Source organism: Dryobates pubescens, chromosome 3 (genome assembly GCF_014839835.1).
Source record: "Dryobates pubescens isolate bDryPub1 chromosome 3, bDryPub1.pri, whole genome shotgun sequence".
Taxonomy (NCBI): Eukaryota; Metazoa; Chordata; class Aves; order Piciformes; family Picidae; genus Dryobates; species Dryobates pubescens.
This window is the reverse complement of record NC_071614.1, coordinates 41,500,306-41,526,030: the sequence shown is the minus strand read 5'-3', so window position 1 is coordinate 41,526,030 and position 25,725 is coordinate 41,500,306. Positions and strand designations below refer to the sequence as shown.

Genomic DNA, 25,725 nt, shown 5'->3' with positions numbered 1-25,725 from the left:
CTGTTTAGCCTTTTGCCTGTAAAAATTACATTTACTTCCAGTTTTTAAATCTCTTGAAGAAGAAAGTGCAAAGAAATCACAAGTGATATTGAAGTCAGACCTTAGAAAGGGGCAGATAAATCTAAAACAACAGTTTTAACAAAGGATAAATTATTCTGTTCTACACAGAAGCTGTCTTTTTATAAAGCTTGCCTTTGGCATTCTGTCCTTCTCTTGACTTCATTAAAACGTCTTTGATGCATGCTATTAGTGCTGTTAGTTCTGTTAGTGACTTAACTCTGTATTTTACATTTCTGCACTTCAAGCTTTTCTTATGTTCTTTTCTCTTTCTACCTTTCAACTGAACACAGAGAGAAAAGTGCCCTTCAGTATCTCAATGTGAAGCCTTTATAACTGAAGTAACAAGACAGCGACTGTAGGATTCATTAATAAAAATTAAGGGAATTTTTTACATTCTTCGTGACTAGAGCAGGCAAGAAATAAAAATCTACCTATCTACCTACCTTCCTTCCTTGAATCAAGGAGCTCTACTGGAGTCTACTGCCGAAAATTTGTAGATGATCTTAGGAATTACTGCACATTGCACTGTTAAGATCTACTGAATAAAGGACAGTTCTCATATCCCTAAACACCAAGAATCTTAAGGTCTCAAGAATTACTCCAGGGGAATAAAAAAGAAATTCCTTTTGTCTTCTGTTTAAGAAATTAGCCACTGATTTGCTTAAGCTTCTGCTAATAATTAACCAACCCCCCCCCCCCCCCATAACTAGCAGTTTATATTTACTTCTGTAAATCTAGAATAAATGCTGTAGTATTTTGTTGAAATTGACTGTATATACAGATCCAAAACCTCACAGCTTACTGGCACTTCACTGCCTTATTTGGTTAGCATAATCTGCATGAAACTGCTCTTAAAAAGGTTTATGCTGATTTTTGTTGCATACTGTAAGAGATAAATTTGTTTACATCCATGAAAAAGTTGGGTAACTAACAAAAGTGGGAGTCATGGGATGATCGTATTCTCTAGAAATCGTCATTTGTCTTTTCCACATTCCCAAGTTACTCTGCATATATATATATGTTCAGGTGTTTCTGACAGCAAATTGTCAGGTATGCTTTTTCTATAACTTTTATTTTAATATAAGGCTGTTTTCATTAAATGGCATTTCCAGAATAAGACTGTCTTACAATGTCTGTGTAATGACTGATTTTTTTTTTTTAATTGTCTTTTGACTTGAGCTGTTTGTGGCTTAGGAGGTTTCTTGATGGCAAGGAGAAATGTAAATACTATCACATGCATTTTACAATCATTTCCCCTTAAAGTTATCTTCTACTAGTAAGATACATTTTCTTCATTATTGATTTCTAGTAAAATCAACAAATGTTGTTGGTACATTCAATGGTTGCATACCTTTGTGGTCTTGAAAGTATTTGCACAGAGCTCAAAGGAAGTGTACGTGAACATACAAGCAGATCCAAAATGAATTATCAGCATATTCAGGTATCTGCTCTAAAGGGTTAATTGTATGACCTCCTAGCATCCCTTCTTCCAGCAGGCAGGTAGATAACTTCATCTGCAGCTGTCTCCATTCACAGAGTACAGTTAAGCGTGACAAGCTAGCAGACTCCCTGTAGGTTGATCACACAGCTGCTCAGGTTGCGTAGTACTGCAGCTTCAACTCAGCAACACTTGATTATTCAGACATGTAGGTTTTATCATTTTTAAAGTCTCAGGATACCAAGGACAACATGAACGTAATCATTTTTCACTGGAGTGAAACTGCAGTTCAGAGATTAAAAAGCCATTCTAGCAAGTTTTATTTTCATGAACTTTCGTCAAAAGGGGGGAAAAGAGAGGAAAGTTCAACAAGCTTTAAAGGCAAAATTTTCTTGTTTAAATTCCTCAAAGTGACTTCTAAGATATTTTTTGTGATAAAATACACTAGATCTAATGAGATTTTGTTTGTTTGTTTTACATTACAAATACTTTTCAGATTGTTTTCTCAGAGAATTTAAGCATCCATTGGTTTGCTAGTTGCTGTTTTCATAAGTTTTGTAGTTCTCAACCATATATTACAGGACACCAAGTTGGAAAGGACCTCAAGAATTGTAAGGTCCAATTTTTTTTTTACTACACAGAATATTTTGGTTACCAGTTGACACATATACACTTCTGGTCCCTTAGTGTCAAGATTTCCATTGATTTTGGTGGAAGCATAGTGAGTTTTGCAGGTTAGCGACACAAATGAGCAGTCCCCAGGGTGATCTGAAGCCAAGCGCACTCCTGAAATCCAGGATGGTTTTGTAGGCAGCTTGAGTAATTGCCCACCTTGTAACTGATAGTGTGATATTTTGAGACACATTTGGGACAGTCCAAGCCGTGCACTGACAGCAATGAGATGTTACTGAAGGGGCCGGGGGGAGGGGTTGGCAAGGGTTAGAATACCCGGAAGCAATACAAATGAGGTGTCTCACCTGGTTTCTGTGCCACTCCTGTACTGCAGTATGGGCCAAGCCACAGAGACTAAAGGAATTGTCATGAGAGAATTTCATAGACAGATATGAATCTGCAATGTTAGTAGCCCTTACTAAAGGCAGAGCTGCTAGGGAAAACAATTGAAATACTGTAATTGCTAGGAAAATAGCTGATTTTAAATTATGGTATTTCCAAGCTCATATTGTGGTCTGATTGTGACTGGCTGTTTCTGGCTTTCTTGACAGCAGAGAACTGATGCATTTCAAACTGATCAAACTACTACACCCTAACCATTCAGTAACATTAGGATTTGTAGAAAAACATGCATTTCTTGAATTAATGGATTTAAACTGTAGTGCCAAATGCTGCTTGTATTCACAGAATCTGAGCAGCTGTGTGTGTTCAGGTAGATTCTCTAAGGCCCTGGGAATTAGGCAAGATTGCCATGTCACTGCTATGACTGCCTGGCTCTTTTCTAGGAAGAGCATGGCAGGGCACACAAAACTTCCCCTTGCCACACGTGGCTGTGGTGTTTTGATCACATGGGCGATTCCTCATGTTTAATTTAGTACCTCAGCTGTTTCCTGTATTCAGTGAGTTGTGCAAGGTTACCTGAATAACTGCTCTGCTTGCTTTTTGCAAATTGTTCACACTTTCTTAGAGCATCTTGCAATCACAGCCAGGGCACAGTTAACAAACTTTAAAATTACTATTTAACTGAAACAGTTTCCTTGTGTGAGTCCATCAGGAGGAGTTTAGGAGCAGAATTCACCCTGCTAGGTCAGAGTTGAGCATTAGGTCAGGTTTGTGTGCCAGTCCTGGCTGGTGCCTGTCAAAGCCACTGTGAGCAGGTTTCGACCCACTTCCATACAGAGGCCAGAGCAGCATTTGGAGTTTCATGTGCTAGATTAGCCAAAAGCAGCACTATTTGCAGGGATACATTTGCATTTAAGAGTTCAGAACCTGTTTCTCCCGGCACTTTCTTTGACCAAGAACTTTCAGAGCAGAAAAGCTGTCAGAAGGTTCTCTGTTCTTTGATGATTTTAAATTTCTTTTCTTTGTCCTTTCTTAATCTTTCTTCTCTGTGCCCTTAAGATCAAAGTAAAGCAAAAACTGAATTTCATCTGGGAGTTGCTTCCCATGTTCTGAAGCAGGTTCCCAGGGGACAACATGGCAGCTATTGACAGCATACAAGAGTGCACGTGAATTCTTTTTACCACGAGAGTTGCCAAATCCAGTTCAAGATGACAAAGGAGGTTGTAGTACTACGTAGTGTGTAATTTTTGTTTACTTTTCCAATCATCTGCTGAGGATTTAGTAACATTCCCAACACATTATTTCTAAGCTGTCTCCGAGACGTGACGCAGCCTCCATATAGGAGCTTTGTGTGTGTTTTCTAGAGGTAGATGATAATGTTTATGTAAAACAATGCTTTGATATCAATAAAACTGCCTTAAAGGAATTTAACTAGGTGTGAAACTTAAAGCTCTTATTTAAAACTGTAATTTCCTTTACATAGATCTTTTCCTTTTTTTTTTTTTAAATGTTTGCCATTGTATACATTTGTTATGTTATTAAAATGCCAAACCAAATGATTTTTATATTTGTGTGTCCATTTATACACACTTTATCTGGAAATGGATATTACTGGAAGGCTGTTGGTGTTCAGTAATGGCATGGTGGTCAGCTGGTGACATTTTCAGTGTTTCTTCCAGAAGGAAACCCATAAAACTGTTCCAGATTTTTCCTGGATGTGTAGTTTGTTTTGTGTTATTTGCATAGACCTGTGTAGCTTTTAACTATACACTATTTTGGTATTACTTTAAAAAGACACTAATTTCACAAGTAAATACAAAAAGAGATCATTCTAGATCTGCCAAATGTAGTCTTGGAAGCTTTGATTTTGCTCGATCATTATTTTTGCTGACACAAATCTCAGACTCCTTTGAGGACAAAAGCAGTTAAAATTTTGGGTAGTACAGATTTTGAGGTTCATGAAGTAAACTGCTATTGTGCACATCTCTATAAATCACATTTAACATTTAAAGCCTTCTGGATGTAAAAACCTCGACAAGTCAAATTTACATTTTTTGTTTGTTTTGAAGTCATCAAAGGATTTTAGGGGTACCACAAAATCCCCTTAAAGGGGAGGAAGAGTGAGTGGCAGACAGAGGGTAAGATAAATCTTAAAGATATGTAAGGCTGTATTTTTTATCTAGCTAATTTAGTAATGTCAGTACAGAGTTCATTAATCAACCCAGTATTCCTAAATACCAGATGTGTGTCTTTTATTTAACAACACATGTAAAATCACACATACCCGTACATCCTTTTAGTACACCCCTTCATCCACACCCCGTACATCTTTCTAGAGCTTCAGAATTTTTAAGTCGCCTTCCCATCTGAGCAAACTGCCATGACAGAAGGGGTTAAGTGTCTTTGTGAGGTGGAGGGGAGAACTTAAAAATGCTGCATTGTTAAGTATTCTGTTACTAAGTTCACATCTCTGAGAACAGAGGTGCCAAATCCTTCAGAACTGAATGAAGCTGTGGTGAGGATGTTTGTGAGATAACTTGCCTTTTGCACTATTTTTTCTTACTCCATTATATAGAAGTAAAGCTTTCGCTTTTTCAATAGGAAGAAACACCAATGCACCAATGTTGATACTGTCATGGAACTATCTTGGCCATATAGAATGAAACTGGGGCAGGCTGGCCAGTTTCTGACTTGTGCTTCTTTTGAAGTGTTTCCCCTTATCACTGCTAGTATCACATCCATTAGTGTGATGCAGTCATCCAAGAACACAAATCCTTCTATGTTTGTGGAGGGCTTTTTTTAATCACTCTTCTTTATTTCCTTTGTGTCTCAACTTGTATTGACACTGTTGCTTGCCTTTAGGCAGTTTGTACACATTTTTGTTAAACTGTGTTTAAACAAACCTTTTCCCCATCCCCTCCAGATTTTGTCCCTTGCTTTCACAACTGCCATTGTTGGGCTTTGTGGAGGTTCTTATTGCCACAGTATGTTTACTGAAGTTTCTGCTGCTTCTGTCTTCAACACACAATCTGTTTGAAGGGAGATTTATTCATTTAGGCAAAGAGAGGAGAAAGATTAGGGACTTTGAGAACAGCAGTCTTGTGGAAGTAGATACTTTTCTATACTAATTTTTTACTCATCAACTGACAGATCAGCCTCCCCTCAACTTCTTAAGCACAGGGATGTTTGTGTGTGCAGTCCTTTTCTCCTGAATGGGGAAGATCAAGTTACAGTTACTTGCAGCCTTCTTTCCACTTCTATAGGTGCTGATTTTGTGAAGCAGAGAGGATGCACATTCTCCATGGTCTGGCTAATCTGCAGAAATTGTGCACAAAATTAATACAGTTCTAGGCTGTATTAATTTTTCTCCCAGAACATACTAAGCCTGGTCAGGAACCTGCAGTAACATTATTCTTTGGAGTGTCTCTGCCAGGAGAGAATTTGGTACTGGGGCTCACCTCTGCCCCACCTGCTGATGGCTCCGTCCTGTCTTCCCATTCTTAGAGAGGCTCTAGAAATAGGTAAAGCACATGCCTGACTTCATGGGGCCATTGCCAGTAAACTTATTATTTCTTAAGAGGAGAATACTGTTAAAGTGAAAATGCAACTAAAAATGTAGACAATCAAATACGTTTTCTGTAGTATAGGTAAGCTGTTTTTTCCTAGCTAAAGATAGTAAAAAGAAAGCAACATATAATAAGGGATAAATGGGTACAGGAGCACAATCTAGGCAGTTGTGCATATTGACAAGTATTTTAGAACTTTTATCTGTTGTTTCCTAATGTTTTAAGTTTAAACCTTCAAGGCCAATACCACAAATGGGAAGTTCCAGTTTTATCCATTTTATTAACAAACTCTGTAATTTTTAAGTAACACCACCACTACTTACTGGTTACTTAGTGGTAGACTGCAAACATGTCTTGTCCTTTTGTAAATATTCTGTTACATTTCTAACAGCCTGAAGGCAGTATTTTTCCTGTCAGGTTATACAATATAAACTTACCCAGTTAAAAAGGAGTAAGATTGGGGTTTCAAATTTTATTTGTAATGAGATTTGTACCATTTTTGCTCTACCAAATCTGTTCTCGTAATAGACACGTACTTAATGTTTTCAACAATGGGATCGTGGTCTGTTGATCTCACAAATTTCAACAAGTCATCAGGGCTTAAGCCCATAGTTGCAGAATTTGCCATTGGATGAAAACACCTTTCCATGGCCACCTTCCAGAAAGCCAGCATCCAGCACAAACCTCACATCCCCCTGGTCACAGAAAAAAGCGAGGGTGGTCGCACAGCCCTGGCCCACTTCTAGTCTTTCCAGCATCGTGTTTTCATCAGCAAATCTTAGGTTTCCACTTCCGACACTCAATTTTGTAGCAAGGTTGTTTAAATTGATTTGCCTGTTGTGCAGAACAGTCACCAGCCAGAAGCCTTTCCTCTTTTTAAGAAAAAGGTTTTACTGTGACCTCCTTTCATGTGTTGGATACGAAGCATCATTTCTTCAACAGTGAACACCTGGAAAGAACAGTGTAGCATGAGACTCTATGTTCCATTGAACTTTTAGCTGCATACTGGCAGGGATCTTTTGTTAAATACTTAAAAAATACTGAATGTTATCCTCGGCCTAAAAACTGTACCCTTTTATGAAGGCATTTTAAAAGAACGTCAATAAAATGTGACATGCTGCTTCTGCACTCTTTGTCTCATGTGTTCGCATTCTAAAAACTTACAAAGTCCGCCCCGACAGCACTCCTTTTCGCAGCTCCACCACACAGCTTGGAATGTGGTGTGTGTACCCTTTAACTGGGAATTAAAAGTTTGGAAAGCATCCCAGATGCTGGTGATTTCATGAAGTGTATGGGGTCGTATCTCGTAAAGCTGCCATGGAAGGGGCACAGGGATATGGGGACTGAGGCGTGGAAGGGAAATGACTCACCATTTGCACTCAAAATAGCCCGCAGTCCCTTTGGCGAGGAAGTCCGTACTGATAATTACAGTACAAGAACCACATGCAAGTCCAAAGCCTGCCCAGCAGCCGGCTCTGCCCTGCTTACACGTACAGTTTCATTTCCGGATTTAAAAAGGGCCGAGGGTGCCAAGCGGCCGCGGGGCTCAAGCAGCACGCCGCTCAGAAGTGCCAAGGGGAAAATGGGGTGCCCGTGACGCCGAACTCGGGGTGGTCGGCGGTGACTGTGGCGATGTGCGGGCCCGTAGCCGCTGCGTCAGCACCTCCCGCAGCTCCGGCGCCGCCGCCATCGCCTTCCTGCTCCTCGGGGCCGAGAGGAGGGGAGGGAAGCGCCGCCGCTACCGCCACCCCTTCCGTCGGCTGGCGCTACGCCGAGCGGCGCTTTCCGCATCCTCAAAATGGCGGCTAGCCCCTGCGGGAGGTCGCGGCGGTCTGTTTTGGCCACCTGCTGTGGGAGTGCTGCCGTGGAGCTGAATGTTGCCTTAAGAGTTCTCATTCGGAAGTTGGTTTGGATCTGGAGTGTGTGAGCACAGGGTGTACTTCAGAAAATGAGCAGCCTTGGCCATCAGCAGGTCTCTCGAGTCGCATTGGGTGACAGGACATTGAGCCAGTAATGTGCCCTTGTGGCGCAGAAAGGCCAGTGGTGCCCTGGGATGCATCAAAAAGTGTGGCCAGCAGGTTGAAGGAGGATCTCCTTTCCCTCTACTCTGCCCTGGTGAGGGTGCAGCTGGAATGGCCAGTTCTGGGCTCCCCAGTTCAAGAGAAATAAGGAACAACTGGAGAAAGTCCAAGGGAGGGCCCTAAAGATAATGAGGGGGCTGGATAATCTGTCTTACAGGAAGAGGCTGAGAGACCTAGGGCTGTTTAGCCTGGAAAAGGGGATACCGTCCCCCGTGGCAAACTTCTGGCCAAGCTGTCAGCTCGTGGCTCGGACAGCAGCACTCTGTGCTGGGTGGTGGTGAATGGTGCCACATCCAGCTGGCAGCCAGTCACTAGTGGTGTCCCCCAGGGATCAGTGCTGGGCCCCATCCTGTTCAATATCTTTATTGATGATCTGGATGAGGGCATTGAGTCCATCATCAGTAAATTTGCAGATGACACCAAGCTGGGGGCAGGTGTGGATCTGTTAGAGGGTAGGAGAGCTCTGCAGAGGGACCTCAACAGGCTGGACACATGGGCAGAGTCCAATGGCATGAGATTTAACACATCTAAGTGCTGGGTTCTGCACATTGGCCACAACAACCCCATGCAGTGCTACAGGCTGGAGTCAGAGTGGCTGGAGAGCAGCCAGGGAGAAAGGTCCCTGGGGGTACTGGTTGATAGTAGGCTGAACATGAGCCTGCAGTGTGCCCAGGTGGCCAAGAAGGCCAATGGCATCCTGGCCTGTATCAGGAACAGTGTGGCCAGCAGGAGCAGGGAAGTCATTCTGGCCCTGTGCTCAGCACTGGTTAGACCACATCTTGAGTACCGTGTCCAGTTCTGGGCACAGACTGCATTTAATGCCATTTGTACAACTTTTGATATTTAAGCTTTTTTAGTGTGATCTCTTTTTGAGATTATTTTTCCCATCTTATCTTTGGAGATGCTCTTGAGGGCTGTGTGCCTTTGAAGATATCAGTACCTGGCACATTCATCAGCAGGTGATGCCACTGAAATAAAGGGCACGTTTTTTGGCAATATTTGGCATAAATGACCACATACCAAAGCAAGATACTGAGTACAGCAAAACAAGTAGTACTGCCTGTTGCATACATGCAGAAAACCACTGGTGTGAAATACTGCAAGTCCTGCATTACAGGCAATGCACCTCAAACACATAGAGGAAACGATGGCTATTACTTGTAACACTTCGCAGCTGCGTGATGGAGGTCGCTGCAGTAGTGACATACCCCACAGTCTCCAGGACTAAAGGACATCATAGGATGGAATTGGGGATTATCTCTGGGTTTACAAATGGCATTGAGGGAACACAAAGGATTTTTTTAAAAACTACTTAGAGAGCTTCCTCTTATATTTACCATTGTAGAGATGCCAAATTAGAGAGAATCAGCCACGTAAAGCTTTAGAGGGGAGGTGGACGGGATGACATTGCAAACAAAAGTCACTGTCTCCTGGTAGGTAGGAGAAACCCAAATGGAGTGTATATATGTTTAAATTTTAAAAAGCAAACCAAAAAATCCACCACCACCAAACAAAAGCAAAACCACCCCAGGGTGAAACTAAATCCGCTCAGGCAACACCCCGCGCCGTCTGAGGGGATGTCCCGCCTCCTCTGGGGGGTGGCCCCACGCCTGCCCAGGGGCCGCCACTGCGCCGGCGCAGTGCCCTGTCCTTTCTCGGCGCCCGCGCAGTAGCGGCTTGCGGGGCATCAGGCGCAGGTGGGAGTTGGGTACCCTCAGCGGGTCTGTGACAGTGGGCGCCAGGGCAGGTCGGCCAGCGCCGTCCCGGAGCGGGGGACAGCGAGGGAATGGTATGAAAGGGCTGCGGCCGCGGGGGGGCTGCACCTGGCAGATCTCGGGGGCTTGACGGCCTCGTTGCGGTGCAGCCCCGCTCGCAGCCAAGTGAGGCTGTTTCTGAGACAGCTTTACGTGGTTGTGTGTCTCGCTCCGGGTGAATGCGGTTCGTTAGGCGAAGGGTCTGTGTAGGCTGGTGGCTGCTCTGCAGCAGCAGCCGAAACGATGAGCGTGAGAGTAGTGTGGGCTAGAGGCGTGTACCTGTCCCGGACACTGGTGACCCAGGGGCCCTGGTGGTTAGCACCTTAGCATGGATTTCGCCTCTTTCAGCTGGACCTTATGTTAGTTTTTGGTGTATTCAGAGTCCCCAGGTTTCTCAGTTTTACCGCTTACGCTCCTTTAATTTTTCTTTAGAGGGGAAAAAGAAACAAAACCAACAGCTGCCCGGTTGGTTTGGGGTAGTATGTCATCTGCCCACTTCCTGCAGGAATCTGGATACAGGAGGGCTTTTAAAGGAACGGCAGCCGTTCTGAGTAGGTGCCGATAGTATTCCACTCATTTAGAGCTGCTTGGAAGACGCAGGTTTTTTCCTTTCCCCCCCCTACTAGAGGACACAAGGCCTCCAGCTTCATTCCACCTTCCAAGACTTGTTTTGCTTGCACCTTTTTTTCAAAATGTGTCTATTTGGCTATATAAAGAATTGCAATAAGAAGGTACAGAGAATGGCATCAGCGGAGTGACAAAATAGGCAACTGAACAAGCAGAGAAGATGAAAGAGGAGACTGTGCAGGACAATTAGCAACATTACTGAAACCAAAGTTATGATGGTTAAAACAAGATGTGGGATGATCATACAAGATGCCTCTTGGAAAGCATAATTTTTAAGTCAGGGCTCAGCTTCAAAGAATGTCCATGTGACAGCACTAGTATTGCTAGTGCTACAGTATTTTAGTGCTGGCATATCTCATGTAAGAGACATTTTGCAAACGTGTTACACTGGCTTAGAGCAGTTGGGTGCAGCTGGTTAACTGTTAGTATAGCATGAGTGCAAACAAGGAGTCCCTCGTGTTGAATTCATGAGGAATCCTTACGTGGTGTTAACATGAAGTAGGGATTTTGGTGGTTTATATGTAAAATCATTGGAAATGGGTGAAAAATTGGAAGCTGTGGCAACATTGGATCTGCATTAGGATAGTGGAGAAAGGTGGAGCACTTAAGGAAACTGTAGAACAGTTACTAGGTAGCTCAATTTTTTTCAGCATTAAAAAGTCTATTTTGAAATATAACATTTGTGCCTTATGTTCCTGTCCCTATTGTAGGAATGAGTATCTTTCAGCTTTGAGACTGATTTTAATGTGGTGTTTGTGTTTTCAGTGAGGAAATGAATCGAAGGTTGATACTAAAGTTGGAAAATCTGGTCCGGTTACGTGGTGCTTACCGACAACTGCATACTCTTTCCCACAAAAAACTTTACAGAGCACAATGGAAGCCTGTGCAGTCATCTGCATGTCCTGTTCTGTGGTCTGTTCTCTTGTATCCACAGTTATGGCAAAGTGGCAAGCTAATCAGTGTTGCCTTACCACAATGCAGACATCTAGCTACAAAGGAGGTAATTAACAAAGGCCAGTAATTTATGGTTTCATGTGAAATTTCCAGGTGCAAGAGATCAATTTGGAAATTTTAATTGTGGGGGGGCGAGGGGAAGCTTTATTAATTAATAGAGAGAAGTCAGTATAAATTTATAATCAGAATGTACTTAATGTATGTCCTATTGTGTCACCTCTTGTGATTCCCTCTGAAATGGTGACCTAAGGCACTTAAACCAGCAGCATCATGAATCTTGCAGAGGCATGAAGAAATTATTATAAACAAAAAGGAAAAACTGTTGATTCCCAGCCCATATTTTAAACAATTAAAAGTGAGAAAATATTGTGTAGTATGATATGTGTTTAGATACTCAATATGTTAGGACTATAGTCAAAAAGATCTGTTTACATCATATGGCTTCAGACCGTTGTCTTTTTAATATTGTTATTATTATTTCTTAGTTTATGCCCGCTGTGCGTTCCTAAATATGTGTCTAATTCCATGTAGGAGACAAAAAGGAAGAAAAAGAAGATGCCACTGACAAAAGGTGAAGTGGAGATAAGGCAGAAGATGACTATTGCAGAGCTTGCAAAAGCTATGGGTAAAGACATAGGTGAGAGCCTGGTCTGTTGTTTGAGATTGAATGAAACACAACAGTTAACAATTCGTCACGCCGCTTTCAGGAGTGGTAGAGGCCAAGATGTCTACAATGACATTAGCGGCTGCTAATCACACCCTTAGCAAGGTTGATGAAGAAAATGCTTGTAGACACAAGGGCAGACTAAAGAGGAAAAAAACCTGGGCCATCAAAATTACTAGTCAAAACACTTTAATGCAAAGAAGCCAGGAGTCTGTTCTATCTCCAGCAGAAAGGATTCATGTACATGTAGGCTTTTGATGACTTGTGTGTTTTCTAAGTCCTAAATTATTTTGGAAGGAAAAAACATTGCATCCTGAAACCCTGTGTGTAAAGAACCCATGGCTAAAAAGAAGACACAAAAGCGCTTCAGCCCATAACCCAACCCTTAGATACTCACCTGGAATCAGGCATCTTGGATTCAGGAGCAGTGTATATTTCATTTTAACAGTTACTTGATTAACTGAGAGCAGGCAGGACTTGATGCAAACAGTCCTCTCTTTAGGTGGCTAGCCTAACACCTGGGTTACAGAAGCAGGTTTGTGCTTTTAACCCCATGAACCATTCCTGGTTGTATAGTGGCTCAGCTTGACCAGTCATCAGTGATGTTTTAGGAGGGTTATTAGCATGTTGTGACTATTGGTTCTTGAAATAATCCCATACCTGTATAATACTAATCCCCAAAATCTTTTAATCCATCTTCTGGCAGACTTCCTCTCAATATTGAGGAGAGAAGCAGAAAGGTTTGTACATTTCTGAAATACATGTGTAATGGTACTTCAGTTGGCATGTAACATTTTTGACTACTGCAATATGTTCTATATTTTTACTGTTGAAGAAAGAGGCAATAGACACAGTTATCCTATCTCCTTCCTCTTTGGCTATTTAGTTTAGATGAGTTTCAGTATGCTATGAAAATCTGAATGAAAATAAGATTGTAACATCTAAATGAGGCCGTAAACCATTCTGAAGTAAGTTCTGTGCGAGTCTGTAGTGTAACAGGAGCTTCTAGATCAATCTAACTGAAGGGAAAATGTGCTGTGAGTGAAACATAAGCAAGATATAAACGTTTAATGAAAATATCTGAAATGTATGAAGCAGGTGGATTTTTGTCCCATATTTTTGTGGACATAATTCTTAAACGCCTTTGTCTTTTCAGATCATATTTATGAAGCACTCCTGTACACAGATGTTGACCTTGATTCACTAGAACCAGATTCCATCTTACATGAAGACCATATCAAGCTAATTGTTAAAAAATCAGGAATGAAGTATAAATCAGCAAAACTGAAAGAGGAAAAAGAAAGAGAGAACACAGATGCTGTGAGAAGGTAAGTTGGCTCTTCTTATCCTGTTTGTGTCTGGGTTTTCATATACTGTATTTTCTTTTGTGGTATGGTGATGTAGAATCATTTAGACTGGAAGAGATCTTTAAGATAATCAGGTCCAACCTAGTCACAGTATAATCACAATCTGATAATATTTAAAAGGTCAGCTTTCCTGTTTTGATTTCTTTGACCATAAAACTGATTTGATTTGTTTTAGAGGAGCTTTTTGTATGATGTTTTCTGAAGAAAAGCCATTTTTTCTTTGCTATACTGTATTAATTGATGCAGCAATTAAGACAGAGTACTAAGAGGGCTGTTTGGTGTACCTATGATTTGCGATCACAGTCGGGAGAAGTTAAACCTCACTTGTTCATCACCAGGTTCTGGTAGATGAATCTTCATAGCCATAGTGGGCACGCATAGAACCCTTCAATATTACAAAGCACATTATTGTTTTTATTGCAGACCCCCTGCAGACCCAGCAGTACTAACCCCAAGGCCCCCAGTTGTTACTATCTTGGGCCACGTTGATCATGGAAAAACAACCTTACTTGACAGTCTGCGAAAAACTCAAGTGGCATCGATGGAGGCAGGAGGCATTACACAGCACATTGGTGCTTTTCTTGGTATGATTCAAGTGTATGTGCTTGTGTATAAAACAGTTTAGTCTCCATCTTCTATAATGGACTGATTTGCTGCCAGTTCACTGGGGAAAAATGTTACAATATGAACAACTTATGTGTAAGCAGTGACAAAGGAAATAATAACTTGTGATAACTGTCATAACTACATGAATGAAACTTTGCAGTCTGCACAGTTAAGATTATATTTAGACTATTTGGGATTATGAAAGACCCCAGGACACTTTTCTGAGGAGTTAAAAGCACTTTCGTTAAATGCACCATGACAGCAGTTATCTGTCTCCTTAAAATACATTGTTGTTGTTATTTAAAAAGCCCTCAAAGGAACGGTGCTTTATTTGCAACAGGTTAAATAAAGCTTTGTGAAATGCAGATTTTAAAATCCACTGTATGTATGTGTTTGCAGTGTGCTTGCCTTCTGGGGAAAAGATAACTTTTCTCGATACACCTGGACATGCAGCTTTTTCAGCCATGCGAGCAAGAGGTACTCATGTTACTGACATTGTCATACTGGTGGTAGCAGCAGAAGATGGAGTAATGCAGCAAACTATAGAATCCATTCAGCATGCTAAAAATGCAGGAGGTACGGTGTTCAACTTGTAAATACTACAATGAGTGGCAAGCCCAGTACACAAAGTTTAATATACCAGATACGTGTTACTGTGCAGTTAATTAATGGGTGCTTTGCAGACTCTTACCTTACTTCTCAAAAACCTCCTTGAACTGGAATCCAGAGACCTTGGGAAATAACTGTCATATCCTGTTCCTTCTTCTAAGAAAGGTGTTTGAAAACATAATGAATATTGCAGTAATACATAAAGATGTTAAAATAGTGACAGTTTTACTGAGCTTTAAGATTTGCCAAAGAAGCACTCATAGGGTATATGTGGAAGATTTTTCCTTGTGGGATATTTCCCTTCCCTGCCAGGGTAACTCCTCCAGCTTACTCATGGTAGCTCAGGCCTCAAATGGCAGAGAATAGGCACCAAGTGAGATGATTTGTTCTAAGTGGCTATAACATGCTCTAATCTTTCATTGCAGTTGTGCAGGTAGAAGCAAATTTTGTTTGGATTAGTAATGAGTTTGCTGTCTTTTTAGTTCCACTTATCCTTGCCATTAATAAATGTGACAAACCTGAGGCCGATCCTGAAAGAGTAAAGAAGGAATTGCTGGCTCATGATGTGGTGTGTGAAGAGTTTGGTGGTGATGTTCAAGCTGTAAATATTTCTGCACTCAAGGTAAAGATTTGGTAGAAAAATTATAGAAAACATCATGGATGTTTTACATGTGCATACAGTTGCATTTTTGTTTGGCAGCTGGAAAATAAGATGCTTATTTTCCTAGTACTCGATGCCTTATCATAAGCTCACTGCTGCTAGCTCTCTCCTGAGTTACATGGAACATACTCCTGTTGTATTTTGAGGCTCAGGCCTTCACTGACCAATTACACCATTTTCTTCTTGTGTGGAAGTTTGGTGGATATTTGTCATGTTAATCATAATTCTCTTTCCTCATTGTATGAAATCAGTGCAAAATCAAGGTTGGTGATAATGCTATACATTAAGACAAAAATCAAAGCAAGGGTAAATAAGTATTTCCTGAACATAGCTTTGTAATGTTCTAAAAGATTTATCATCTTATCCTTGCAAACAATTGATAGCTAAAAACTGAATTAAAATCTGAAACTTAGTTTTGTGTTGGGTGGCCAAAGTAGCTTTGTCCAAACTGATGGAGCAGTATCTTAGCCTTATTGCTGTCTTTCTCAGTGTGTTCCAAGTAATTTCCTAAGATTTCAGACAATTTTAGGACCTTTTCAAGTCATGCCCTTACACTTAAAATAGGCATATTTAAAAATGGCTTCTCCATTCACTTACTTAGCACACGTTGTCCTAATTCCTGTAGAACTGGATCTGCAGAGTGACAGCTGGTTCATTGGATCTGTTCTTAAAAATAAAATGTAATTAGAATAAGAACAAAACAAGCAGAAAATCAAACAAGTTCAACAGTGTTGGTCACTTTGATGTTGTGTGGAGTCTTGAGAGGGTGGTAAATGTCATCAGGTTCCAATCTGACTGTTCAGGTGTCTTGTTGGATGTTTGTTTGGGTTTTTTTTTTTAGTAAATTACAATTTGAGCACTTCCTTTTATTCTATTTTGTGTGTATGTTTATGGTTTTTTACAGGGTGAAAACTTGATGGTTTTGGCAGAAGCAACTGTTGCTTTAGCAGAGATGTTAGAATTGAAGGCAGATCCCACAGGTCCGGTAGAAGGTACTGTGATTGAGTCTCGCAAAGACAAGGGGAAAGGGTAAGTAATCTGCAGTCTTTACACCTTCAACAAAACAGTTTGTAACAATACAGAGATACTTAGGTTTATGTGCTCTGTACCTCAATACTTAAGTTTAACATTGAACTTTTTATAGTTGTTAGATAAACCAGTAACAGTTTCTTTGCAGTGTTTTGTAACTAAATAATTGAAAAGTTCTTTTACAGCATGAGAGATGGGGGGGGGGAAACTGCTAAACTGATAAGGCAAAATTCTTCATATCATTGAAATTAAATACTGTAATCCCAGGAAGGACTTTGACATGCTAGAACAGATGTAATTTTAGATGACATTGAAAAGCAGGTATGATGGTTAATAGTCATAGAATCATATAATGGTTTGGGTTGGAACAGATCTTAAAGGTCATCTAGTTCCAACATCCCTGCCATGGGCTGGGACACTTTCCATTAGACCAGGTTGCTCAAGGCCTCATCCAACCTGGCTTTGAACCTCTAGGGAGGGGATGTTCACAGCCTCCATATGCTACCTAGTCAATAATGCATACACAGGTTTTGGCAAATTGTGTGTAACGTGATATTTTACCCTTTAAAATACTTCCATTGTTTTGCATGTTTTCTCTAAAGGTGTATTCTGCCCTCTTTAAACATGCATTAACTGAATTCTAGAAAGTTACTAGGGTTTGGGGGTTATTTTTTTGGTGAGGGAGTCTGTGTCAGAACATTCAGTTACTGATTTCACAAATGCCAAGTTTTGTATTGATCTGCAGAAACGAGCACAGGTTTGGGACTTTTTGCAGGTCACATTAAAACTTTTGTTAGTGCTCTAATAAAATGTGTCAGAGGTATTCTAGCTGTGATCGATCACAAGTGCATTCTGTTTTGTGTTTACTTAGCTACACTAACAGTGAAAATGGGGAGAAGAGTCAGTTCAATTTTTTTCTGTTGTTTTTCTCTTTTTCTCTTCGCTAGTCCAGTTACCACAGCCATCATCCAAAGGGGGACTCTGAGAAAAGGCTGTGTCCTGGTTGCAGGAAAGACCTGGGCAAAAGTGCGTTTCATGTTTGACGAGAATGGCAAAGCTGTAGAAGAAGCCTCTCCAGGCATCCCAGTGGAAATCATGGGCTGGAAGGAAGTCCCTTCAGCAGGAGATGAAATCCTTGAAGTAGAATCTGAGGTACATAAAGAACTGTTTAATGGAAAACTTAGAACACAGTAAGGTGAATGGGAAGGAGCTGCGTAACAAACAAAAAGAAGTGCTCACTTTAATTCTAAATACCCTAGATAATACGATGAAAGACAAAGTCCAGGCATGGATATTAAGAGACTTGAGCTAGGTGCTCTGTAAGAGGAACAAAGATTTGCATATTGCCTCTTTATTTTCCACTGCCCCCATCTCTCCTTTGCCAGACTGTCCTCTCCTCATCTTCATGAGTCACAGCTCAACCTGCTTTACAATCACATGAAGGAAGCAGGCTGCCTCTGGAATTAAAGATGAGTCACCTTCGGTTCCTGATTTTGCTTCTCATGTTCATCCTGCCTTCTTTCATCCTTGTTTGCAGTGACTGCACTTGTGAATGGCTTCTGTTAGGGTAACGTGCAGTCTGTTCTAAACATGGTCTGTTTATGAAGGCACAGAATTCTCTTCTCATTTGTATGATCACACTATCACCTTATGTGGTGGGTTGAAGTTTTCCCCCCAGCATTAACTTCTTGCCAGACCAACTCAGTTAGAAGCAATGAAGCTACTTACAAGCAAAAACTACACTCTACAATGGAATGCAATGAACATGTACAAAATAGACAGTATTTACAGTATTATACAGATACTTACAATTAGCAAACAACACAACCCCCCGCCCCGGTCAAAAAGACCAGGGAAGCCATTCCACTGACCCCCCCCCCCCCCAAACCCACCTGTCCCAAGAGAGTGAGGAGTGGAGAGAGAAAAGCAGTGGGTTAGACTTAATCCAAGGCCAACCAGAAGCACGTTCTCTCTCCTGAGCGAAGCAAAACAGCCAGAGATCAGAAGAGAAAAGGATTGGGGAAAATTGTTACAGTACAGCTCCTCTTATCCCAGACACTTATCCAGTGAATTTGTTTAGAGTACTCTCTTGCTTTCCTTTTTACACCCAATAGTGATTTATTTATGTTTTTCTACTTTTCTACTCGAAATCTGCAGCTAAATTTTAAAGGCATAGCCTAAAACCACCACACTTTACCTGGAGAACAATGAAGTTTTTAGCAGTAACAGTGTTTAATTTTAGAATAACTAGTTTCTGACAAAATAACGTGCATAAAAGAGAGCCTGAAATGGATGTTGCGAGAGCTGGACAAATAACAGGTGAAAGAATGAACATTAATTTATTCTCTTCTATAGGCCTTTGGTCATGGAGGAAACTCTTGTAGTCCTCTGCTATCCTTGCAGCAAAATGGGTTGTTAAATGTAAAAGAAAATAAGTGAGCCTGTAGAGAAGGTACAAAAGGATGGAAGTGCGTTAATGTGGAGGTTTCTGATACAGTGCTTTAAAACGTGACATGTCTGTCTTCCTGCTTAGCAAAGGGCACATGAAGTTATGTCTTGGAGAACCTATGCTGAACAGCAGGAGAGGATGAAAAGGGATGTGGAAGTTATTGAAGCAAAGCAAAAGGAACACAGGAGGGAATATGAGAAGCAGCAACAGAATCTAGCCCACCTAACCTGGAGACAGAGGAAGGCGGTGCTGTATAAGGCCAACAAGCATCTCATGTTTTTAAAACCTAAAGAAAGAACAGAGATGGACAAAAATGTGCTATCAATAATTGTTAAAGGTATGCTGTTCTATTCTGCTTACTGCACCATTGGTCTTGTGCTTCCCAAATGCTCAATCTGAAGCATAGCTCTAAATTATTAGCAACATTTCTGTTATCAGTTTAGTCATTTAAAAACTGAATAGATTAGTGAATTCCTCTGAGTAAGAGGATGGGCATCAGGAAATATCCAGAAGCCAGGGTGCACCTCCAGCAGGGCCAGAGCAACAGGAAAATTTGAGCCCATCCCTTTTACCCTTTTATTTTTTGGACTCGATCTTTTGAGGTCCCTTCCAACCTCCAATGTACTGTGATATCCAGGAACACTCAAGTGCCAAACAAGTGCCTATCTGTATATCTAAACTAAAAAACAGCTATTAAAAAAAAATACAGGCTGTATGAGCAGCAGTACTTCATCAGTGATATGGAGGACAAGAACAATTATGTAGCAGTAACAAGCAGAACAGGAGGAACTTGGTTTAAATTCACAGTGATATAGAAGCAGGGACAGCAGTGGCTGAGAAACTGTACACTTGACCTGTAAGTAATGGCAGACATGGAGCCACTGGTCCTATTGTATTGTTTTGTGAATAGGCCTGTTAGATATGTTTTAACATACTACAGAAAATAAAGTACAGTATAAGGCTTTCATAGTGTGGAGTTGCCATGCTCTTAGTTCTATGTCAGTGTTTGATGTACACAAAGGAGTGCTTCATTTATACCCTCAGGTGATGTGGATGGATCTGTTGAAGCTATTCTGAACATCCTGGATAGCTATGATGCCAATGATGAATGTAAATTGGAGGTGATTCATTTTGGAATGGGAGACATCAGCGAGAATGATATCAGTCTTGCTGAAGCATTTAATGGTGTGTATAAAAATCTATTTTCAACTATGACAAACTATTGAAATAAGTAGGTCTCATTCCCTTTCTTTGAGGGCTTCTCTGACCCCTTTGTTGTGACACAAGTAGCAGTTGATGTGCAATAGTGGGTGAAGTTAATGATCTCTCCTTGGAAGGGAAACGGTGTCAAAATGCTGATTTTGCTGACCACTAATTCTATCTGGGCAGCAAGTTCAGCATGACAGAATAGGCCCAGCAGATGCTTTCACTTACTGTTTTAAGGAGTCATCTCCTGCAACCATTGCTTACCGATTGTTTTGTTTGTCAGGTGTTGTATTTGGATTCAGTGTGAAAGCCAACGAAAGTATTAAAAAGATGGCTGCTAAAAAGGGAATAAAAATTAAACTTCACACTATCATCTACAAACTTATTGAAGACTTGAAAGATGAGCTAAATAGCAGACTACCCCCATCTGTGGTAGAGAATACAGTAGGTGAGTCTTCACTGACTGTTATTTTTTTTCCTTCACAATGTGGCATTAAGTTTATTCTTTGGTTAAGTGCTCCTGTTGCAACAAATATTTTTATATTTCTCTGGGGCTTCTCTTCTGTTCTAAAGTTTGGAAAGTGCAAGAGTGTAGCTTGCTCCTGTTTTTTCCAGTTTGTTATTTTCCTATACTTCTTAGAGCTTCATTTTTTTAATTTTAGGGGAAGCTTCTGTTCTGGATACCTTCTCTGTAACAGTAGGAAAGAACAAAATACCAGTAGCTGGATGCAGAGTACAGAAGGGGCTGCTAGACAAAAAAATGAAATTTAAGTTAATCCGTAAAGGGGATGTGATTTGGAAAGGTAAGTACAATTGCTATAAACAATGCATCTGCATTAATTGGACACCAATTGTTCCCTCTGAAGTTAGTGCAAAATGTATACATCTGACTGTAAGGCAGTCCTACATGGAACTGCTGCAACTAGAGAAAAGCTGGAAAATGCCATTGTGCTGTTATCCAGACCTCCTTCTAAGCAACTCTGTTAGGGAAAGCAGGAACATCACAGGATTCTCCTGCTGAAGAAAACTGGTGTCTGCCTTTCAATAGCTGCAAATGTTCCCACTTCCTGTATTTTTCTTGCTTTCATTTTGCAGCTACAAGGTGCAAACCAAAACACCTCTGTGCTCCCAAGTGAGAGGGCTCTCTTTTATTTGATATACTTTCTTTTTGTAGGATCTTTATCATCACTGAAGCATCATAAAGATGATGTCCCCGTAATAAAAACTGGTATGGATTGTGGATTGAGTTTGGACAAGCATATAGACTTCAGTATCGGAGATAAAATTATCTGTTACGAAGAGAAAGAAGTTGAACCAACAACTTCTTGGGATCCTGGATTTTAAAATAAGTTAACACTAAAAGACATGTAGATTTTTCCTGGCTAGACTTGAACTCTTTTAATATTAAATGGGCTTTCAGAGATGCACATGCATGTGATTGTAACAGTGTTTTGCTTTTAAATGTTGTCAAGCAACCAGCTTATTTCATTGGAACAGGGGATCAACTACACCACTTCTGTTGACTGTTGGTTCCAAACAGCTGAGCCCTTTCTTCCCCTTAGTGCAGCTGTACAACTTTTCAGTATGCAGTCTGTATTGACCCACACGTAGACACAACTTAGGATCTCTCAGTCTGTTTTTCCATATTAGTACTGTATTGTCTACTTCTCTCCTGTTTAAAGAAACTACTTACTAGTTTATTAATGTTATTTTCCCTTTGCCATTGCTACCCCTTCCTTATCTACAACTTTGAAGACCTGACTAACCAAATCCACTCTTCAAAAGCAGCTCCTGCTTGTTCTAAAGTTGAAGCATTTCATACTACTTGGCAGTCAGCATCCAGTTTCAGATTTTTCTTATCAGTAGAGAGTAACTACAGTGCTGCAGGAAGGAGAAATAAATCCTTAAACGACATAGAACTTCAGATTTTTATTTTTCTACTACATTTACTTGTCTTCTGGTTTATTGAAGCAGTATGTCAGACAGCACTTGCCACAGTAGTGTCTGTCGAAGTGACTAGCCATGAAGACTCCAGCTCCACACTCCTCCGAGGGACACTCCCGGCGCAGACGACTGATCTTGCCATTCTCATCCACCTGGGACAGGCAAAGAGACAACATCTCATACATATTCTCCACCCTTTAGCACCCAGGGTAATATTAAGTAAATTTTTCTTTGGCAAAGTGTTTTTTCTTATAGTTACTACATCAGACTTTTTGAGGCAATGTTCAGGAAATGTCCAATTTTTACAGTCAACTTTCACATCTATTTTACAAGGGGGACTTTATAAATACAGCTGGCTACATGCAGAGTATTTACTAGCTTCACATTCCCCCTGGCAAGAGCTAAATTTCTATTACATTTCTCCTAAAGTTACTTCTACATACCTTGTAGTACTTAAGCACAGCAAGCTTAACCTTCTTTCTCTTATGCTTGTTCTTCTTGGGAGTAGTGTAAGACTTCTTCTTCCTTTTCTTGGCACCACCACGAAGTCTCAGCACAAGGTGAAGAGTTGATTCCTATTTAAAAATGCATGGAATAGACTCTATAAATGCTTTCTCAAGAGTAGCATTTAAAGTTTTATTTACAGAAAGTGTATCTCAGCTGCCAGGATTCTAAAGGAATCTAAAAGGATTACTAAGCCTGGAAATGACTAGACACTAAGTAACAGTGGGCTGCTGCATTTGAAACCCCACCATGTTCAATTACTGTAAAACCCGTTGTAACTACGTTCCTCAATTTCAACTGCAGCTGCACAATTTCATGGTGTAACAGCTATTTCTTGCTTCTCCTTTCTAGCAGCACTCACTGGCCTGTCAGAAAGGAGGAGGACTTTTTACAAGACCCTTAAAGCAGTCTACCACAGCATGCCCAGTGTCAGGGCCCACAGAAAGGAAGCTCTGTAGGTGGAAGCTATTAGAAATGTTGGGGTTTTTTTTTCTAACCTGAAACTATAGGCAAGGCTGCAGCAACTCAGTGCTACTCTTGGCATCAGTACTTCCCTACTCACAAGTGCCACCCACCCTCCACAAAGACCCCTCCACAAAGGTCATTCAGCCCTGACAGTGCCATCTAGTTAGTATTACACCGCTCCATTCAGCTTTTCCTACTCACTTTTTGAATGTTATAGTCAGATAGGGTACGTCCATCTTCTAGCTGCTTGCCAGCAAAAATCAGTCGCTGCTGATCAGGAGGAATGCCTAACGGTGACAAACAATAAAATAGTAAGCTGCTGCAGCCCATCACACCTGTGCACAAAATACATCAATGAAACAGAAACAAAAACCTCTGTATCTTGAACTTACCTTCTTTATCCTGGATCTTGGCTTTTACATTTTCTATAGTATCAGACGGCTCAACCTATTATGAAACAAAGCAACAGAGTGAAAATCCACTCTGCCTTTTAATTATCCTAGAAAACACGAAGAACCACAAGGCGCTTCAAGCACAGCACTTCTGCAGTCACGGCCATTTCGGCGCCGGTGAAGCAGTCAGTTCTGAGCAGGCCCAGCAAGTGGGGCCCTTAAAGACCCCGAGCAGCAGCAGGGTCGGCATTTCTCCATTATCCTATTTCGGTGCAGCAGAAGTGCACTGCGGCCTGCAGACCGGGAGCAGCACGGAAACCACAGGGAGACCAAGCGGGGCCCTACTACCCCACGAGACCGGGATGCGACGAGGCCTCGCCGTTTTTCAGCTCCGGGACCACGGTCCGCGACTCCCCAGGCAAAACCCTCACAGGCGACCGCTCCCGCCCGCCTCCTCTTCCCCGATGGGGCAGGGAGGGATGCGCGGCGACTCACCTCGAGGGTGATGGTTTTCCCCGTGAGGGTTTTCACAAAGATCTGCATGGCGAGGCAGGCACCTGAAGTGGAGAAACAGTGAGATGCGATGGGGCTGGGGGAGGGAGGCGGTACGGCCAGACATGCAGCCGCGGAGCGAAGACTCACCCACGACCTGCTCGCGGAATGGCGGCTCCCCGAAAGAGCGCGGCCCCGGCCTGCACGGGGTTTCCACCCGCGCCGGAGGAGGGGCTGGAGGCGTGGCGGGACTACACCTCCCGGCTCACCCTGCCACCGCCGGCTGCTCTGGGGCCTGTCGGGAGCTGCAGTCCCGGCCGTGGGGTCTCATGGGAGGCGTAGGCAGGCGCGGCGAGGAGAGGAAGCGGAACTGCAGCTTCCAATGTGCACTGCGGTTGGCCTCGAGCAGTGGTCGTGTGGGGAGGGGCCAGGGTGCTTCTGCCCGCGTCAGCGCTGAGGGAGAGGCGGGCGTAGGCTGCGCCGGCGTTGTACCGAGTAGGTGTCCGTGCAGAGATTTTCCCGCACTGTGGGTGGGGTTTTTGGTCGCCTTTGGTCTTGGGATAGCTGTGAGGTTTCTCTCAGGTGGCTGTGTCTCCACAAGTCTGCGCCGCAGCGTGAAGTCGGTGCCCTGCCCTTGGTACAGTCCTGTGGAGGCAGAAAATGCCACCTGCAGATTCCCCAAGATCAATACCAAAATTATCTGTCTGGTTTAGACAAACAGGTGCTGGAACTGAAAAAAAGCAAGAGGGGGAAAAAGTATATCCTTGGCAGAATAAGACTAAGCACTGCATTGGCCCTGCAAGATATAGATGAAGCAACGAGAGAAAAGGTGGAGCTGAGCTCCAAGACCACGTGTGCAAATATTTCTCATTTAGATGAGTTCCTTATGCCACATAAACTTTGTTTTTTGTCTTGTAGGTTGAGGTTCTGCATATTAGCCAATTACTAACATAGATACTGTTGATACTACGGTGAAGATTTCTGGGTTTGGATAGCTGCTTATCATAGACATCTCTCCCCCTGACCACAGATACGCCAGTGCTTTGTTAGCTGCAAATGCTAGTTTTGCTAGGCCAAAATTGGACAACACTCACATTTTCTCTCTCAGATCAAGAAAAATAAAGAGGTCGTTAAAAATGAAACATCAAAACAAATGAGGGAGAGTGTGAGACTAGACAATCACCAATAGTGGACTAGGAGTTTGGTCTTTGAGATTGTGCCTTTGATTCCTGTTTAGTTACTTTGGTGGGCACTGATGAGAAAATTTTAACTAATGCTGCAAAAAGTGTCTCTTAATCATCTGCTTGAGATTATTTCACTTATTAAAAAATAATATAGGCTCAGTTAAAAAAAAAGGCATGGTCTGAATGAAATTAGGAATTAGCTTTTGTACAACTGCTAAAAAATCTCAACAGCATTTTGCCAGTCACACCAGTAGGAGGTCGTGGGGGTTCTCAGGTGATTTTTAAGGAAGAATTTTCAGGTTATCATCTCTTCTAGTGTTTGTTGTTTTTCTCATTTTATAGATTTCTAAAATAATTACAGCAGGAAAAATATTCTTCATATGTGGTAGGGTTTGTTGTTTTGTTTTTTTTAAGTAAAAGCTTTTAATGTCACTAGCTTGTCCCCTGTATTCAGGGATATCAGTAAAGGTCATTGTGGGGTTGTATGGTGAGGAAAGGGAGAGGTAAGCAAATACATAATAATCTTGGTATTTCATTTTTCAGATAATTACTTTTTTTCCTGTTGGAACACTGCCCTAGCACAGCATTAATTTGATATCTCAGTCAATAGTGGATTAGAAAACCACTGGTTTCATTTATGTGGGCTACAATCCTGTCTT

The 25,725-nt window shown here is 41.7% G+C and overlaps 2 protein-coding genes across 2 annotated transcripts; one reads left to right on the top strand and one right to left on the bottom strand.

Moving 5' to 3' along the window:
- Nucleotides 1-11,308: 11,308 nt before the first annotated feature.
- On the top strand, nt 11,309-21,642 carry MTIF2 (mitochondrial translational initiation factor 2). The gene is made up of 13 exons (XM_009902057.2): nt 11,309-11,540; nt 12,026-12,131; nt 13,315-13,486; nt 13,949-14,109; nt 14,531-14,707; nt 15,223-15,362; nt 16,306-16,430; nt 17,378-17,582; nt 18,964-19,216; nt 19,924-20,064; nt 20,369-20,533; nt 20,748-20,888; nt 21,260-21,642. Exons 1-13 carry the CDS (start codon nt 11,313-11,315, stop codon nt 21,427-21,429), a joined length of 2,184 nt encoding a protein of 727 aa, XP_009900359.2. The 5' UTR covers nt 11,309-11,312; the 3' UTR covers nt 21,430-21,642.
- Nucleotides 21,643-21,999: 357 nt separating this feature from the next.
- RPS27A (ribosomal protein S27a) lies at nt 22,000-24,162 on the bottom strand. The gene is made up of 6 exons (XM_054178683.1): nt 24,033-24,162; nt 23,886-23,947; nt 23,391-23,445; nt 23,200-23,285; nt 22,473-22,604; nt 22,000-22,181 (listed from the first exon to the last, which is right to left on the bottom strand). Exons 2-6 carry the CDS (start codon nt 23,931-23,933, stop codon nt 22,032-22,034), a joined length of 471 nt encoding a protein of 156 aa, XP_054034658.1. The 5' UTR covers nt 23,934-23,947; nt 24,033-24,162; the 3' UTR covers nt 22,000-22,031.
- Between the last annotated feature and the right edge of the window lie 1,563 nt (nt 24,163-25,725).

Coding starts and splice junctions, on each gene's coding strand:
- RPS27A (XM_054178683.1), bottom strand. CDS start 23,933: ATGCAGATCTTTGTGAAAACCCTCACGGGGAAAACCATCACCCTCGAG. Junction 22,605..23,199: donor CTGACTATAACATTCAAAAA/GTGAGTAGGAAA, acceptor ATTTTTAAATAG/GAATCAACTCTTCACCTTGT. Junction 22,182..22,472: donor CTGTGCTTAAGTACTACAAG/GTATGTAGAAGT, acceptor TGCCTGTCCCAG/GTGGATGAGAATGGCAAGAT.
- MTIF2 (XM_009902057.2), top strand. CDS start 11,313: ATGAATCGAAGGTTGATACTAAAGTTGGAAAATCTGGTCCGGTTACGT. Junction 11,541..12,025: donor GACATCTAGCTACAAAGGAG/GTAATTAACAAA, acceptor AATTCCATGTAG/GAGACAAAAAGGAAGAAAAA. Junction 13,487..13,948: donor AACACAGATGCTGTGAGAAG/GTAAGTTGGCTC, acceptor TTTTTATTGCAG/ACCCCCTGCAGACCCAGCAG.